At 45.9% G+C, this 18,519-nt stretch overlaps 1 protein-coding gene across 9 annotated transcripts in view; it reads right to left on the reverse strand.

Moving 5' to 3' along the window:
• The window catches only part of SCAP (SREBF chaperone), a 90,049-nt gene that overhangs the window by 15,087 nt on the left and 56,443 nt on the right, over positions 1 to 18,519 (reverse strand). For all 9 annotated transcript variants that reach the window (XM_073811096.1, XM_033864838.2, XM_033864837.2 and 6 more), the window contains exon 3: positions 9,766 to 9,895. In XM_073811096.1, the coding sequence (XP_073667197.1) occupies positions 9,766 to 9,895 (130 nt within the window). The remainder of the gene's footprint in view (positions 1 to 9,765; positions 9,896 to 18,519) is intronic.

Genomic DNA, 18,519 nt, shown 5'->3' on the forward strand with positions numbered 1-18,519 from the left:
TGGCCAGGATGACACCTGACTGAGCTGTCTGGATTTTAACCAGTTGACAAACAAAAGCCCCTGACTATCTCTGAGAGGGAGGGGCAACCTGACAAAGCGGTGCTCTGGAGACCCCCCTAAAGTTAGGCTGTCATCCACCCAGAGACAGGGATGGTGTGCCCACAGGCGTGAGGCACTGTGAAGAGCAGGCTGCAGGAGCCGGGCCTGGCCGAGGGACGAGGGGACTGTCCTGAAGCCAGTGCTGCAATCAGGAACTCTGAAGGGCAGGTGTGTAGATGAAAGGAAGGCCATCTAGCCACTCAGTGATGCCATACTCCAGGCTATGGCACGAGCAAGGGTTAAGATGCTGATCACACACAGCAAGTTAACATCTCCTGGGCCCCTGAGCCCCTGGGCGCAAAGGAACAACCCCAGGTATCCATCTGAGCCTTTGTGAAGTGTGTATTTATGACAGGCTCTGGGGACAGAAGTCCTCACCCACTTAGTCTTCTGCAGCAGACTCAGCCCACTAGAAGCTGCCAGGAGGTAGAGAGGTACCTAGACAGAACTGACTGCCACAGGTCCTGACCCAAACATCAGCTCATCGACTCAACACACTACACAGGCCTGAGTGTGGACGGAGCTGCCCAGAGACCCACAGCTCTACAAGGAGAGCGATAATACCCAGGGGATCATCCTCAAACTCTGAACCTCTGTGAAGGACACAGCACATCACCCAGGTAGAGCTGGCACCGTGGAGCCTCCAGATCCAGGTCTGTTCCCACTGGGCACAAGGCTGTGACTCCGCACGTACCATCTCCTCTGCCCGTGGCCCTCGTCATATACTCCACCCCCACCCTTAGGCCCACTGAGCCTGTGCAACTGAACCTCTGGTTTCCAGGCAGGACAGCGTCTTGGCCCTCCAGTCCAAATCCAGCCCCCTTCCCACCCAGGACCATCCAGGCCACCATTTCAACAAAGTAACAATGAACATACTTCAGAACCAGAGCTCTCGTTCTGGGCTCTAGGGATGGCTCCAGGAGTTCTATGAGCACCCTGCTTAACTCATATTTCTTCTCAAAAGTGTATCTATTATTATCACTGTCATCATTTTTAGGGGAGAGGATCCATGGTTTTCATCAGATTTTCATAAGAATATGTAACCCCTATGCCCCAGACACCTCTTTTTCCTTTGACCTTCCACCAGCCCTGGGTAAAATCCACTGCTCATTTGTTTTCATTCATCAGCTGGTAAGCCTTACCAGACAAAAACCACGTAGAAGAGAGCCTACGGCACAGCCACGCTCTCCGGCCTTGGCTGGACCTCCCTCTGCTGGCCGGCTCTTATTCACCTCCCCGATTTCCAACTGAACTTTCCAAGCAGCTATTCCACATCTGTCCAGCTCTTTTCAAGATCTTGGGTCAGTCATTTAATATGACTGTGTCAAACTCATCGTCCAATATATGTACCCTCAAACTCCCTCTCCTGGGCATCAAAATTTTCTTATGGTGGTTTACTTACAGGCATGAGCCTAACGCTTGTCATTCACTATCTTAGTTTGGGTTCCCCCAGCAGCAGGCCCTTAGACAAGTAGTTTCCTTGGGAGGTGGAGGAAACACAGGGAGGGGAGTAGGTACAGGAGCAGCGAAGGGAGGCAGCCCACAAAGGGTGTGCTACTGAGCAAGCATCCTCTGTGGATAACTGGATTTAGCTGAGTTATCCCACATAAAGGAAGACAGCTGAGGTTACATACCAACTCCTACAGTTACTGGCTGAGGGCTGCTCCTAGGGGGTGCGAATTCTCCAGCACCTCAGGCCTTCTGTACCAGAGATCCTTTGACAAATGAGATGTGGATACTGGTGGCTGGAAAGCAGGCAGGCACGAAAATGGTAGCAGGAGATGTGGGCAGGGCCTACCACTCACTGTGCTGGGCCCTATCATAATCCCTACTTGATACTCAAGTAAGAAGCAGACATGGAAACAGAGACAACACGAGGTATCCTAAGTGGGTGATGGAGAAAGCGTAAGGGTCAGTGGAGTAGTGATGCCCCTGAGTACAGAGGGAGGAGTGCTCACTAGATGGAGGCTTCTAACATGGCCCCAGTAATCTCTACCTCCTGGCGCTCATGCCCAAGTATAATCCCCCTCGAGAGTGGGCTGGACCTAGTGATGTGCTTCTGACAAACAGAATATAGCGAAAGTGATGAGCTCTTATTTCTGAGATTAGGTTACAAAAGACTATGACCCTTAAGGCCATTATGCTAAGTGAAATAAACCACGCACGAAAAGACAAATACCATATGATTCCACTTATATGAGGTACCTAAAGTTGTCAAATTCATAGTGTCAGAAAGCAGAATGGTGGTTATCAGGGGCTGGGAAAGGGGGAATGCGGAGCTACTGTTTAATGGTGCAGAGTTTCTGTTTTACAAGATGAAGAGTTATGAAGATGGATGGTGGTAATGGCTGTACAATAATGTGAATGTATTTAATACCACTGAACAGCACACTTAAAAATGGTTAAGAGAGGGAATGCCCTGGTGGTCCTGTGGTTAGGACTCAGCGCTTTCACTGCTGGGGCCTGGGTTCAATCTCTGGTCGGGGAACTAAGATCCCACAAGCCACATGGCATAGCCAAAACAAAAACAAAAACAAACAAAAAACAGTTAAGAGAGTAAATTTTATGTTGTGTGTATTTTGCCACAATTTTTTTTTAATGGAAGGAAAAATCAGACTACGAGTCCTCCTCTGCCCCCCTCCTTTAGAGCCACCACTCTGATGAAGTCAGCCATATCCATGTGGCAAGAAACTGAGGGGCTTTCAGCCAACACCCAATGAGGGACAAGAGTCCCTCAGTTCAACAGCCTGCAAGAAACCTGCTTCCAGCTCACTGTCTGAGCGAGCTTGGAAGCAGATTCTCTCCAGTCAGGCTTTGAGATAACTGCAGCCTTGGCTGACACCTGGATTGCAGTTTGTAAGAGACCCTGAGCTAGAGGACCCAGATAAGAAAACCAAGTCTCAGAGAGATAAATAGGGTATGCCCAAGGACACACAGCTGATAGGCAGCAGACCAGGATTAAAGCCCAGGGCCGCCTAATTCCCAAGCTGGTATATTCTACCTGCCTGGGTAGTTCTGAACTATGTGAGTTCCCATGGAGAACAGGACATAGATGGAAAGGCCCAGCACAAGGAGTGCAGGAGGGGAGCTGAGGTCCTGAGGACCTGTGGGGTCCCTGACCAGGGCTCCCTGGAAACCTTGCGTTCAGGCTCAGGCTACCACCGAGCCCTGCAGTGCTGGGCCGGAAGCCCAGCCACCTCTGTGGACACGGCAGGTAGGTCTTGGTGTGAGGTTCAGGTTTCCATGGTGACCTGGTCTAGGGGAGCCAGGCCAGTGCAGGACACCTCAAGTTTGCTATTTTAAACACAATCCTTCCTTCACATTTAGAGAAAGCAAGCTAGAGCTCCAGGTATTTCACCTTTACACTGACACACCCAGGGGCTCCCTTTACAACACCATACAGAGGACTCCCATTACTCAGCTCTTCTGGAAAACAGGGCTCCGGCTCCTTGTTCTCCAGCCCTGGATAGGTGAGGAGGTGGGGTGTGGTGGGAAGGGCAGGCTCAGGGGACACGTCAGGGTTAAATTCTAGCTCCACCCCTGGCTGTGTGCCTTGGACAAGGGTCTCTACACTCTCCAAGCCTCAGTCCCTTACTTACTGAGGGAAATGGGAATAAACTCTCAGACCTCAGCAGATCACTGTGAGGACCAAACAAAAGAACACACGAAACCATTTAGTAAGGTGTCTGGCCAAATACATGTTAGTTATATCTAGTTGTATCATTATGTCTTAAAACTCTTAAAATTGGTTTGGCATCCCTTTAAAATCAATCTCTCCTCCACTTTCTTGTCCCCTCACCCTCCCTCCTAGGCACGGTCAACTCAGTCTCCAAGTTTCTCTAAGTTCAATTAGATTGACCTTCTTACCACCACTTTCATCATGTCATTGCCTCTAAGGGAATGGCTTTCTACTGCCCAGAGAATTCATTTAAACTCCAGAGCCCAAGATTTAACTTGGTCCCATCTAACTTATCCCCTATCAAGCTCCAAGAAAAATGCCTCACTTCAGACTATCTGTCTCCTAAATAAGCTGTGCTTATTCAACAAGTCATTCAAAAGAAAAAAACCCTTTCTTAAGCATATACTATGTGCAAAAGGTTGGACAAATTTGAATGAAACATGACTGCAACTAGGTCACACTACAGTTCACAAGGAGAAACAGAGCACACATCTGCAAGACACCTGGGGAAGGCTTCCTGGAGAGCGTGATGTGAACTAAGGAGCAAAGGATAAGGAGTGCATGCCCAGTGCACTCAGAGGGCAGTCCAAGCATGTGAACCTCTGTTCTGCCCTCTGCTCCGACCAGATCTAATCAATGGCAATGACAGCCAGAAACATTTATCGAATGCAAATGATAGGCCAGGCACTGACCTAACTTTTGCATTCTTTCACTTAATCCTATGGCAATGTATAATGCAGGTATAATTATTATCCCCACTATATGAATGTGGAAACTAAGGTACACAGGTGTTACATAACCTGCCCAAGGTCACATGCCTGTGAAATAGAAAGTCACCTTTCTGCTTTGCTCTGGTCTTCCTCTGGTAAAAACATCCCTCCTTCCAGAGGGAACTGTTCTCCCCTACCCCACAAGACGACTGATCAGTGACTCCAACACAGGGCAGACCTAACTCAGAGCACAAGGACCCAGTAGAGTTGATTAGAGTCCTTTCTGGAGGACACAGAAAGGCCCAACTGCAGGGTGCAGACATCACCCCAACTCGGGGGAACACTTCAGCAAAAGGGGAGAAAGAGGACTATATACTATATAGAGACACCTCCAGCATACAGAAAGAATTACAATTCAATAAAACGAAATCCAAACAGCTCAATTCAAAACGGGCAGAACACTGAAACACTTCACAAAGGAAGGTATGCAAATACAATAAGCACTTGACAGTAGTCATCTGGAAAATGCAAATTAAAAACACATCTAGATTGTTCCATACTTCTATTAGAAGGCTTAAAGAAAACCCAAACAAACCTGACAGTACCAAGAACTTTACAGCACAAAGACTGAACTTTAATGTATGGAAATTTAAAAAATAATTTAGGAGGCTGACAGATGTGAAAAGAATGACACTTTACCTCTGTAGTGTTCCTTCCAAAAACCCATAACCCCGTTCTAATCTAGAGAAAAATAAGCAAATCCCACTTGAGGAACACTCCTCAAAACTGTCCAGATCGGGACTTCCCTGGTGGTCCAGTGGTTGAGAATCTGCCTTCCAATGTAGGGGACACGGGCTCGAGCCCTGGTTGGGGAACTAAGATCCCACATGCTGCAGGGCTACTGAGCTCGTGCACCTCAACTAAAGGGCCTGCAGGACTTCCCTGGTAGCACAGTGGTTAAGAATCTGCCTGCCAATGCAGGGGACACGGGTTCGAGCCCTGGTCTGGGAAGATCCCACATGCCGTGGAGCAACTAAGCCCGTGCGCCACAACTACTGAGCTTGCATTCTAGAGCCAGCGAGCCACAACTACTGAGCCGGCACCACAACTACTGAGCCCACGTGCCACAATTACTGAAGCCCACGTGCTCTAGGGCCCACGTGTTGCAACTACTGTAGCCTGTGCACCTACAGCCCATGCTCCGCGACAAGAGAAGACACCTCAATGAGAAGCCCATGCACCGCAATGAAGAGTAGCCCCCCACTCACCACAATGAGAGAAAGCCCGTGCACAGCAACGAAGACCCAACACAGCCAAAATTTAATAAAATTTTAAAATAAGTAAATAAATAAAGAGCCTGCGTGCCATGAACTACAGAGCCCACATACTCTGGAGCCCAAGCGCCACAACTAGAAAGAGAAAACCCACACACCACAACTAGAGAGAAGCCCACACAACGCAACAACAAAAAAAAAGATCCTGCATGCCACAATGAAGACCTGACGCAGCCAAAAATAAAAACTAATTAATTAATTAAATAAATATAATATAAAATAAAATACTTATTTACCAAAAAAAACTGTCCAGGTCATTAAGAACAAGGAAAGTCTGAGAAACTATCACTAAGGAAAAGTAAGGAAACCAGATTTCCTTAGCTTGTACCTATGTCCTTTTTCTCTCCCAAGATCCCATCCAAGATACTATGTTATATTTAGTTGTCCTGTCTCTTGAGGCTTCTCTTGGCTGTGACAGTTTCTCAGACTTTTTTTTTTTTGGCCGCATTGGGTGTTTGTTGTTGCACACGGGCTTCCTCTAGTTGCAGCGAGTGGGGGTTACTCTTCGTTGTACACAGGCACCTCACTGCAGTGGCTTCTCTTGTTGTGGAGCATGGGCTCTAGGTGCGCAGGCTTCAGTAGTTGCAGCACGTGGGCTCAGTAGTTGTGGTTCTTGGGCTCTACAGCACAGGCTCAGTAGTTGTGGTGCATGGACTTATTTGCTCTGCTGCATGTGGGATCTTCCTGGACCAGGGCTAGAACCCGTGTCCCCTGCATTGGCAGGTGGATTCTTAACCACTGCACCACCAGGGAAGTGCTCAGACTCTGTTTTTCGTGACTTTGACAGTCTTGAGGAGCGCTAGTCAGGAACTGTGTAGACCATCCCTCAACTGGGACTCGTCTGACGTTCTTCTCATGATTAGACTGGGGTTATGGGTTTTTGGGAGGAAGACCACAGAGGTAAAGCACCCTTCTTGTCACACATCAAGGGTACATACCATCAACCTGATTTATCACTGTTGATGTTGACCCTCATCACCTTGCTCAGGTGCTCCACTGTAAAGAGACTCTTTTCTCCCCTCTCCACATGGTACTCTTTGGAAGAAAGTCACTATGCACAGTCTACAATTAAGGAAGAGGGATTATATTACACCTCCCTGAGGGCAGAGTAGCTACCTATATATATATTTTTTTTAATACAATGATTACTTTTTACTGCATTTTTTAAAATTATTCTATTTTATTTATTTTTGGCTGCATTGGGTCTTTGTTGCTGCACGCGGGCTTTCTCTAGTTGCGGCGAGCAGGGGCTACTCTTCGTTGTGGTGTGCAGGCTTCTCATTATGGTGGCTTCTCTTGCTGCGGAGCACAGGCTCTAGGCGCACGGGCTCAGTAGTTGTGGCTCATGGGCTCTAGAGCGCAGGTTCAATAGTTGTGGCACACGGGCTTAGCTGCTCTGCGGCATGTGGGATCTTCCTGGACCAGGGCTCGAACCTGTGTCCCCTGCACTGGCAGGTAGATTCTTAACCACTGCGCCACCGGGGAAGCCCAGCTACATAAATTTAGAATTTTTGCCCAGATTTGTCTATTTTCATTCGCTGATTTATTCAATCATATGGACTCAGACATTTATTTTACACTGTGGGTTATAATCCAATACTACTTTACTTATTTTTTTGCAAAGTGTATTTTATTTTCCAGCATTGGCCATTTGGAGCTCTTTCAGTTGGCTCCTGTTTCCCTTTGACATATGCTGAATTTATTTTAAACTGATATCTTTGTCTTCTCCTCCCAAGCACACTAGATCTCCTCCGGAGCAGTGAGGCTCAAGATCATTCTGCCAGGCACATTGCAGACGTGCAATAAACATGTGCTGAATAAAGGAATGAACAGAGGAAGGAAGGACATTTTGGTTCCTTGGTGTGAGCAGTAGACGCCCAGTGCCTGAGCGTCCTAATTTTTCTCGGGAAACCATCCTCTCTCATCCTCAGCCTGGTGATGAAGACAATCAGGTGATGAAGTCAGTCAACAAAGCACCTCCCTCGGCCACAGGGTTTGGGGTGGGGACAGGCAGGGAACCCCATTCAGAGCCAAGTGGGCACCCTCTCATCCTCCACTGGATTGGATATTGCAAGAACATGGGACTGAATCTGCTGCAGCCACTGTTAGGAAGACAACAGTGAGCTGATCCAGACAGGGCAGAGCTGAGAGGTGGACTCCTTCTGAGGCCTAAACCATGCTGCCCTTGAGTAAGCCCTGCCTGTGGCTGTGAGTTATATGACCCAAAAAACGCCCTTTTCACTTACTCTGGTTTGGGTTGTGTTTCCTGTTCCTTATAATTAAAGCAACCCTTAGAATTCCTATATTGTTGACCTTTATTTTTATGACGAACAGTCAATGGAGGTGAGATAACTGAGCACTGAGCTGCATGACACCAGGTGACTGCACCGGGGCCTGGGTCTCCTTCTCAACCTTTCAGGGGCTGGGGACCCCAATCAGAAAGAGAAAAAAGGGACAATCTTGTAATTCCTGAACCCTCAAGTTATTTTGTACACCTGCTTACTATCACCATCCCAGGCCAAAGACGGAACACTAAGGAAGTTTAAAGGGCTCACAAACAAGTAAACCCTAACAGCTGTACCATGAAACATCTATTCTGTACCATCCGGTCCACTGAACTCTACTAGTCACAAAACATTCACAAACACAGACGACCCTGTTGTGACCAGGAACCATCAGCTCCATTATGTGGTAAAATTGCATGAAGAGGTTAATGGAGGCAAAAGGCTTGATCCAGTAAGGTCCCATAGTGAGCCAAGGGTCAAGTTGAGACATGAAGCAACAGAACTGGTTTCTGCCACATCTGACCTTCATGGGCAGAGTACCATTGAGCCTGGATTGTGTACTTCCTCTTGATACCATGCGTAGTTGTAACACATACCTATCTTACCAGATATGTCTCTATTTCAGCAACATTAGAGCACAGTTTATAACAAGTTACCTGGCTGCTATATTACCCGAAAGGGAAATGGGAAGGAATGTGCAATCACTGTCAGAGAGAAGGTGGGAGAGGAAAAGCTCTGTGCCCTGAGCTTGGTTTTGTTCCTCAACAACAGACTCAGCAAGCCCAGCACCAATCCATGGGACCAGAGCACAACACATGAGGGAAGAACACTTCATCCATACCTGGCAGGTAAAAGTCTTAGAGACGAACTAATCACTCTTAGAAGATTTCCAAATAATGAGTCCAGAGTTCTGGTGGGTTAAGTCCTGCACCTCAGACGCTCAACTGGAAACATTGTTTCTTCCTCGTTTACGTTAGTGCTCAGCTCAGAGACAGTCAGCTGAGAACAGTATGATTCAGAAGCAGCAGTGGGCTTCAGGTCAGGAGATCTGGAGTTCTAATCCAGTGCTGACCCCATGAAAACTAAATTTAAACTGAGGCACATCATCACTCTGGGCCCCAGCTTCCTTAACTGCAAAAGGGATAAACAAAACCTGCACGTTTTACCTGACTGGATTGTGAGGATAAAACAGGACCTAGCAGATTTGAAAAAATTAGGTGCACTGCAAATATTAAATGGTGTTGGGACTCTGATGATAAAACATTCTCTAGGGATGCTCAGTGGTTCCCCTAACTACCTTGCACAAGAAGGAGACGGCCTGTTTGCCAGGGCACTGCCTGGCACCTGTGCATGGTGTGTGAGCAGCCTACATATGAACCCAGACCCAGCTGTCCACAGCTACGGCAACCACAATCCCCAGCTTTTCTAGGACAGACACACTTCTTTCTATGTAGTTTGGTGTTTCCTTTCAAAATAGGAATGTATAACTAGATGTATTAAATGTATAACTGAATATTTTCTGTGCCTTTATAAAACTATTCCACTATATGTATTCACACATCAGAAGCTGACTACCCTCACTCGCTCACAGAACCCCTGCCTCGGCCAGTCTGCACCCAACGCCCAGGGCTCTCCTCAGCGATACACTGAGCACCTACCCACTCTGGCTGCTCATTAGGCTCTTCTGGCTTGTGGTCAGAGGCCACAGGCGGGGGCGAGTAATCCTTCACAGGAGTGGTGAATTCCACGGGTCCTGTTCCTGGCAACGGGAGTTTCAGCAGTGGGTAGCTGGGATGAACAAAAAGGAGAGAAGAGTTAGGACACGATGGCAGGTAGAAGCTGTGCTGAGGTAACAGTGACGCAGGAACCACTGCAGTTGCACTAAATTCTCCATGCTAGGAGAACTGTACAAATGTACAAAATATTAGTCATAAAACTTCAGAGCTAGGAGAAAACTCAGAAGCCTCTAGATCAGAATTTTTCAAACTCCCTTTTAGTCACAGGAAGCCCAATGCATAAACTACTTTATGAAGTAGTTTACTGGTTGAATATTTTTGGAGATGTAATAAAGGCAAGGTGCTACACAAACTTCTGGCCAAATTAAACATAAGTAAGACAACAAGAAAAAACTGGGGAGGGACTTCCCTGCTGGTCCAGTGGTTAAGACTCTGTGCTTCCACTGCAGGGGGTACAGGTTCGATCCCTGGTTGGGAAGTTCTACATGCCGTGCGGTGCAGCCAAAAAAAAAAAAAAAAAAACTGGGGAAACAAAAGAATCCTGATTCAGACTGCTGAGCAAATTGCTCGAATTTAAAGGGACAGACCATGGAAACGGTGCATAACACATTGAGGGTGTGGTTTACACTAGATCAGGCTGAACAGAAGTCAATGGACCCACCACATGCAAAGGAAAAAGCTTGACCTAACATCAAAAAGTTGGCAAATGGATGTGCTTTTGTTTCAGGTTTCACTTCTTTTAAAACTTTTTCTTCAGGACTTCCCTGGTGGTCCAGTGGTTAAGACTCCACGATTCTACTGAAGGGGGGGAAGTTTTGATCCCTGGTCGGGCAAGTTCCGCATGTGGCATGGTGCGGGGAAAAAAAAAACTGTACTACATAAAAGTTAATTCTCAGTTTTAAATAAAACTGAGAATTAACTTTTATGTAGTACAATGCACAAATCTTAAGTATAGGGACTTCCCTGGTGGCGCAGTGGTTAAGAATCACGCCTGCCAATGCAGGGGACATGGGTTCGAGCCCCGGTCCGGGGAGATCCCACATGCCACGTAGCAACTAAGCCCGTGCGCCACAACTACTGAGCCTGTGCTCTAGAGCCTGCGAACCACAACTACTGAGCCCGCATGCCACAACTACTGAAGCCTGCATGCTTAGAACCCGTGCTCTGCAACAAGAGAAGCCACCACAATGGGAAGCCTGCACACTGCAACAAAGAGTAGCCCCCACTCTCTGCAACTAGAGAAAGCCCGTGCGCAGCAACAAAGACCCAACACAGCCAAAAATAAAATATAAATTTTTAAAAAATCTTAAGTATATAGTGCAATGAATTTTTACATATGCCTACACCTGTGTAACCCCTACCTAGATCAAGCTATAAAATATCTCCAGAACCTCAGAAGGTGGCCTTGTGCCCTGGCCCAGTGAAGAGTATCCACTACCATAAACCGCTATTAGAATTCCTATCACCATAAATTAGTTTTGCCTGTTTCTGATGGCATATAACTGAAATCATCCATTCCACTGTGTATTCTTTTGTGACTGGCTGTTTTCACTTAAATTACATCTACTAGAGTCATCCACAGTGACACATGTAGCAGATCATTCTTTTCCATATGTACTATTCTGCTGAATGAACATATTACAGTGCATCTATCTATTCCAGTGTTGAGGAACATTTGGCTGTTCCCAGCTGAAGCTATTAAGAATAGAGCTATTGTGGTACTTTTTATGTATACACTCATTTTTACATAAGCACTCATTTCTGTTGGGTATATTCATAGAATGAAATTTCTGGGTTGTGGAGTATACATATATTTAGCTTTGTAGATAACACCAGTTTTCCAAAGTAGTTATTTAAATTTATGTTCCCACCAGCAGTGTGATAGGAGTTTCAACTGCTTCAAATCCTTGTCACCTCTTGATATTGTCAGTCCAATTAATTTTAACCATTTAGAGGAGGAGGTGGTGGTATCTCTCTGCGGTTTTAATATACAGCAAATAGTGTTGAAAACTCTTTCATATGCTTATTAGCCATTTGGATAAATCCTCTTTTGTGAAGCACCTCTTCAACTCTTTAACTGTTTTTAATTGAGTCGTCTTTATATATTCTAGATATGAGTCTGCAGTCCTTTATACAGCTATAAATTTCCCTCTTAGTTCTACTTTCACTGCATCCCATAAGTTTTGGTATATTGTGTTTTTGTTTTCATCATCTCAAGCTATTTTCTATTTTCCTTTCTGATTTCTTCAACCCACTGGTTGTTTTAGAATATACTGTTTAATTTCCATGTATTTGTGAATTTTCCTTCTATTATTTTTTTAATTAAATTTATTTATTTTACTTATTTATTTTTGGCTGCGTTGGGTCTTCGTTGCTATGCGCAGGCTTTCTCTAGTTGCAGCGAGTGGGGGCTACCCTTCAGTGCAGTGCACAGGCTTCTCATCACGGTGGCTTCTCGTTGCAGAGCACGGGCTCTAGGCGCGCAGGCTTCAATAGTTGTGGCATGCGGGCTCTAGAGCGCAGGCTCAGTAGCTGTGGCGAACAGGCTTAGTTGCTCCGCGGCACGTAGGATCTTCCTGGACCAGGGCTCGAATCCGTGTCCCCTGCATTGGCTGGCGGATTCTTAACCACTGCACTGCCAGGGAAGCCTTCCTTCTATTATTGATTTTTAGTTTCATTCTGCTGTTATTAGAAAAAATCCTCTGTATGATTTAGATCTTTTTAAATTTACTGAGACTTGTTTGTGGCCTAACATATGGTCTATCCTAGAGAATGTTTATGTTCACTTGAGAAGAATGTGTATTGGTCTAGCTGGTTTCAGTGTTGCTCAAGTCCTCCATTTCCTTATTGATCTTGTCTGCTTGTAGCCATCATTGAAAAGTGGAGTATTGAAGACTTCAACTATTATTGGAGAACTGTGTATTTCTCCTTTCAATTCTGTCAATTTTTGCTTCATATATTTTAGGGATATGTTGTTAGGTGTTATATGTTTATAATGGTTATATCCTCTTGTTGTATTGAAGCATTTATCAATATATAATGTCCTTCTTTGTCTCTAATAAATTTTTTTTTTTTTTTTTTTTTTTTTGCGGTACGTGGGCCTCTCACTGTTGTGGCCTCTCCCGTTGCGGAGCACAGGCTCCGGACGCGCAGGCTCAGCGGCCATGGCTCACGGGCCCAGCCGCTCCGCAGCATGTGGGATCTTCCCAAATCAGGGCACGAACGCGTGTCCCCTGCATCAGCAGGCGGACTCTCAACCACTGCACCACCAGGGAAGCCCTCTAATAAATTTTTTAATGTTGTCTGATAATAATATAGCCACTTCAGCTCTCTTTTGGGTACCGTTTAGCATGGAATATCATTTTCCACCCTTTTACTTTCAACCTCTTTGTGTTCTTATATCTAAAGTGTAGTGTATATCTAAGGACCTCCCTGGTGGTCCAGATGGTTAAGACTCCGTGCTTCCAGTGTAGGGGGTATGGGTTCAATCCCTGGTCAGGGGACTGAGGCTCCACATGCTGCGGGGTGCAGGCAAAAAAAAAAGTAAAAAAAAAAAAAAGCGTAGTGTGTATCTAAAGTGCCTTGTAGACAGCATGCAGATAAAGTCTTTGTAAAATCAAATTGGACATTCTTTTAATAGGAGAGTTTGATCCACTTACATTTAATGTGATTACTGACAAGGAAGGATTTATTTATGCCATTTAGCTATTTGTTTTGTTTGTCTTACATGATTTTTGTTCCTCAGTTCCTCCATTGCTGCCCTTTTTTTAAGGGGGGGTATTGATTTTTTGTAATGTGCCACTTTGATTCCCTTCTACTTTCCTGTTCTACATATTTTAAAAGTTATTTTCTGGGCTTCCCTGGTGGCGCAGTGGTTGAGAGTCCGCCTGCCGATGTGGACGTGGATTCATGCCCCGGTCCGGAAAGATCCCACATGCCGCGGAGCGGCTGGGCCCGTGAGCCATGGCTGCTGAGCCTCCATGTCCGGAGCCTGTGCTCCGCAATGGGAGAGGCCACAGCAGTGAGAGGCCTGCGTACCACAAAAAAAAAAAAAAAAAAAAGTTATTTTCTTAGTGGCCACCTTGGGAATTCTATTATTAACAACTTATAACAAGCTAGGTTGAATAGAGGGGTTCAACAGCAAATCTGAGCAGAGAAGAAAGGAGCGGCAATCATGAAAATAAGACAACTGAAATCATGCAGTCTGAGCAGCTTAGCTTCAACAGGATACACACACTCTGTCTATACATCCTTGTCGCTCCCCTTTTATATTGTTGTCACAGATTACACTTTACATTTAATCTCTTTAATGTAGATTTTAAATTACTGTTTAATACACTTGCCCTTTAAATCACAGAAGACAAAGAAAGAAATTACAAACCAAACCAACAATACTGATTATCTTTACTAGTGTTTATTTTTTCTTATGGCTTCAAATTGCAGGGTAGGTGCACTGGTAACAATTTCCCTCAGCTTTTGTTTATCTGGAAATGTCTTAACTTCTCCTTCATTACTGTAGTTTTTTTTTTTTTCAATTTGAAAGCAGTCACTTTAATTTTTTTTTTTTTCCCCACACCCTGCCACATACAGTATCTTAGTTCCCTGACCAGAGATCAAACCTGTGCCCCCGGGCTTCCCTGGTGGCGCAGTGGTTAAGAACCTGCCTGCCAACGCAGGGGATATGGGTTTGAGCCCTGGTCCGGGAAGATCCCACATGCTGCAGAGCAACTAAGCCCATGCGCCACAACTACCGAGCCTGTGCTCTAGAGCTCACGAGCCACAACTAATGAGCCCACGCGCCACAACTACTGAAGCCCACGAGCCTAGAGCCCGTGCTCCGCAACAAGAGAAGCCACTGCAATGAGAAGCCCATGTACCGCAATGAAGAGTGGCCCCCGCTCGCTGCAACTAGAGAAAGCCCACGCGCAGCAACGAAGACCCAACACAGTCAAAAATAAATAAATAAAATTTAAAAATATTAAAAAAAAAAACAAAAACCTGTGCCCCCTGTGTTGGAAGCACAGTCTTAACCACTGGATCGCCAGGGAAGTCCCTGAAGTATAGTTTTATAGAATTTAGAACTCTTGATTTTTTTTTCCTTTCAGGACTTTAAATATGTGATCCCACTACCTTCTGGCCTCCATGGTTTCTGAGAAGAAATCAGCTATTAATCCATCGAGAATCCCTTTTATGTAAAGAGTTGCTTCTCTTTTGCTTCTTCCAAAAGCTAAGGTTCAACTGTTTGGAGGTAGGTGTCAGGGGCTGTCTCTGGACTTAGCTAAGGTTTTGCTGGGGAAAGCTCTGCACAATGCCTGGGCTGACCCCTGAGCTCTGGGTGCAGAGAGGAGTCCTGGGGCCCAGAGCTAAGACTGCTGAAGCTCTAGCTCTACTACAAGATGAAGGCAGGCAGTACATTTTATTTATCTACATTCACTTTCCGTACAGTAGCTGCTCCAAACACACTGACTAAAGGCAGCCTGTTTCTCAAGATTTGAAATATGTAAAACATCTGTGAATTCCAGGAGTCTAAACATTCCAGCAGGGAGAGAAAGAAGGGCAGCACACTCCAGAGCATCCACCTTCTTAGGATAAAGTCTCTTAGGAAATGCCCACAGGCCTTGAAATGCTTAAAGTGGCTCACAGTCATTCTCCAATCTTGCCCTGGAGCCACACAACTCCCCTCTTGCTTCTGAGGTCTGTACTTGCTGGAACACTCTTGCTCATTCTTCTCCTAGATAACTCAGCTTCAAGGCCTCAAGTACAGTATCATTTGCCTAGGAAGTCTTTCCCCTTTCCCCAAAGTCTGAGTTAAGGCCCCTCCTCCTATTTGCTGCCAAAATGCCCCATACTCACCCCAACACAGTTCTTATCACTGATGGTGAACCTGTCCATTTCTGTCTCTGTAACAATGATGATGGTTTCTAACTCTCACTGAGTACCTACTGTGTGCCAGGTGCCTTCCATCTTTTTTCTCATTTAAGCCTCACCACAGGGACTTCCCTGGTTGTCCAGTGGGTAAGACTCTGCGCTCCCAATGCAGGGGGCCTGGGTTTGTTCCTTGGTTGGGGAACTAGATCCCACGTGCGTGCCACAACTAAGAAGACAACATGCTGCAACTAAGAAGCCCGCATGCCACAATGACGATCCCATGTGCTGCAACTAAGACCCGGTACAGCCAAAATAAATAAATAAATAAATATTTTTTTTAAAAAAGCCTCACCACAACCCAACAAGGTATGCAGAAGCTATATCCCCTCTAGCCCCCAAGAAAGGGACAGAACCAGTATGTGAACACAGGCAGTCTGGCCCCAGAGTCCACCCTCTTAACATCACACTATACTCTTGTATTACATTTCCGTTTTGTTTAAAAATTTAAACAATCATAAATTCCTTTTGATAGAAGTACAAGAAAAACACCAAGGAAAAGATTCTACAAAAATGCAAAATGCAAGGTTTCTTTTTTTTAAAGTTTTTATTGGAGTATAACTGCTTTACAATGTTGTGTTAGTTTCTACTGTACTACAAAGTGAAATCAGCTATATGTATGCATGTATCACCTGTTTTGGATTTCCTTCCCATTTAGGTCACCACAGTGCATTAAGTAGAGTTCCCTGTGCTATACAGTAGGTTCTCATTAGTTATCTATTTTATACATAGTATCAACAGTGTATATGTGTCAATCCCAATCTCCCAATTCCTCCCACCCCATCCCTTTCCCCCTTGGTATCCATACATTTGTTCTCTACATCTGTATCTCTATTTCTGCTTTGCAAGTAAGATCATCTATACCATTTTTCTAGATTCTACATATATGTGTTAATATACGATATTTGTTTTTCTTTTTCTGACTTACTTCACTCTGTATGACACTCTCTAGGTCCATCCATGTCTCTACAAATGACCCAATTTTGTTCCTTTTTATGGCTGAGTAATATTCCATTGTATATATGTACCACATCTTCTTTATCCGTTCCTCCTTTTTTTTTTTTTTTTTTTTTTTTGGCGGTACGCGGGCCTCTCACCGTTGTGGCCTCTCCCGTTGCAGAGTACAGGCTCCGGATGCGCAGCCTCAGCGGCCACGGCTCACGGGCCCAGCCGCTCCATGGCATGTGGGACCTTCCCGGACCAGGGCACGAACCCGTGTCCCCTGCATCGGCAGGCGGACTCCCAACCACTGCGCCACCAGGGAAGCCCTATCCGTTCCTCTTTTGATGGATATTTAGGTTGCTTCCATGACCTGGCTATTGTAAATAGTGCTGCTATGAACATTGGGGGTGCATGTGTCTTTCTGAATTATGGTTTTCTCTGGGTATATGCCCAGTAGTGGGATTGCTGGGTCGTATGGTAGTTCTATTTTTAGTTTTTTAAGGAAACTCCATACTGTTTTCCATAGTAGCTGTATCAATTTACATTCTCACCATATGTGGAAATTCTTAATAAATCTATGTTTCAACTTGTGTTTTGTAAATGAAGTCCATCACAATGGAGCATGTGCTGAGGATCTGGAGTGTAGGTTCACAGGTGGTTCCTCCTCCCTGGGACAGGTGCTTGACCACCAGCTCCCCCGCTACCTTGCATCCTAGGATCTGGCCTTCCCCTCCCTGTCCAGGTATCCATTTGCTGCTGCCCCCTGCAGGCGCCTGACCAAAACATGGAGGGCTGTTCAGAAGTGCATACCCTGCTGTGTCCTGGAGCAGGGTGAGGCACTGGCCATCGCCTATCCCAGGCTGGCTGCACCACAGCAATCTGATGGGCATTTTGGCAGGAGGAAGCCTTTCATCCACTCCCATCCGAGCATATTTTAGTACCTTTAACAGTATTTTTCCCCTGCTTTCTGAAGCAGCAGCTCTGCATTTTCATGTTGCACTGGGTCCCACAAATGATGATGTTGGCTCTACATCTCCTCCCATTCTCACTCCCAGTCATCTGTGATGGGAGCTCAGGAGACACTGAAGACATACAGGAAGAGCAACCAGAAAAATGACACTCAAGAGATGGGGCACAGGACACCTCTCTGGAGACATCAGGAGTGGGACATGTTTTCTCTCTTCCCTTCTCAGGGGAGAACAATACAGGACTAGGGGTGGGGTAGTAAAAGACCATAAAGGGAAATTTCTGAGATCTCCTGATCTCTCTTCTGTTGGAGGAAATTTGGGGTTGGAGGAAATTTGGGGTGATAAAGCAGTATTTGATCTCCTACAAGCCTTTCAGAGCTTTTCCAGAGCTCGTGTGTGAGGTCAGGGGTAACTTCTGCTTGGAGGGAGGCTCTGGCTTTGGAATGCTGAACAGGACCCAGGAGCAGCTGCTGGAGCTGGGCTCCTGGGCTCCTGAGTCTAGGCTTTGGGGCAGAGGTCAGTGGTTCCCTGGGACTTGGTTATCAGCTGTCCAGCCCAGCTCTCCAAAGCACAGGTGCAGACAGGGCTTCGGTTACTCAGATTTCTTTCTTGTTCATGAAAGGAATATAAATGTGTCCAGAGAGTGGCCACATAGGTACAAAAAGAGGGAGCCTGTTCTATAGTCTCCTGTGTGCCCACCCACAAAGGGGTCACGATGATCGTGGGGAAACCTGAGCTGTAGGCAGACAAGGGAGAGAGGTTGAGAGCGGAGGTCACCACAACTGCGATGTCCAGCCTCAGCCTGAAGGTGCTGCTTTTCTCCAGAGAAAATGAAGGAGGA

The sequence above is a fragment of the Tursiops truncatus genome, chromosome 10 (assembly GCF_011762595.2).
Source record: "Tursiops truncatus isolate mTurTru1 chromosome 10, mTurTru1.mat.Y, whole genome shotgun sequence".
Lineage (NCBI taxonomy): Eukaryota > Metazoa > Chordata > Mammalia > Artiodactyla > Delphinidae > Tursiops > Tursiops truncatus.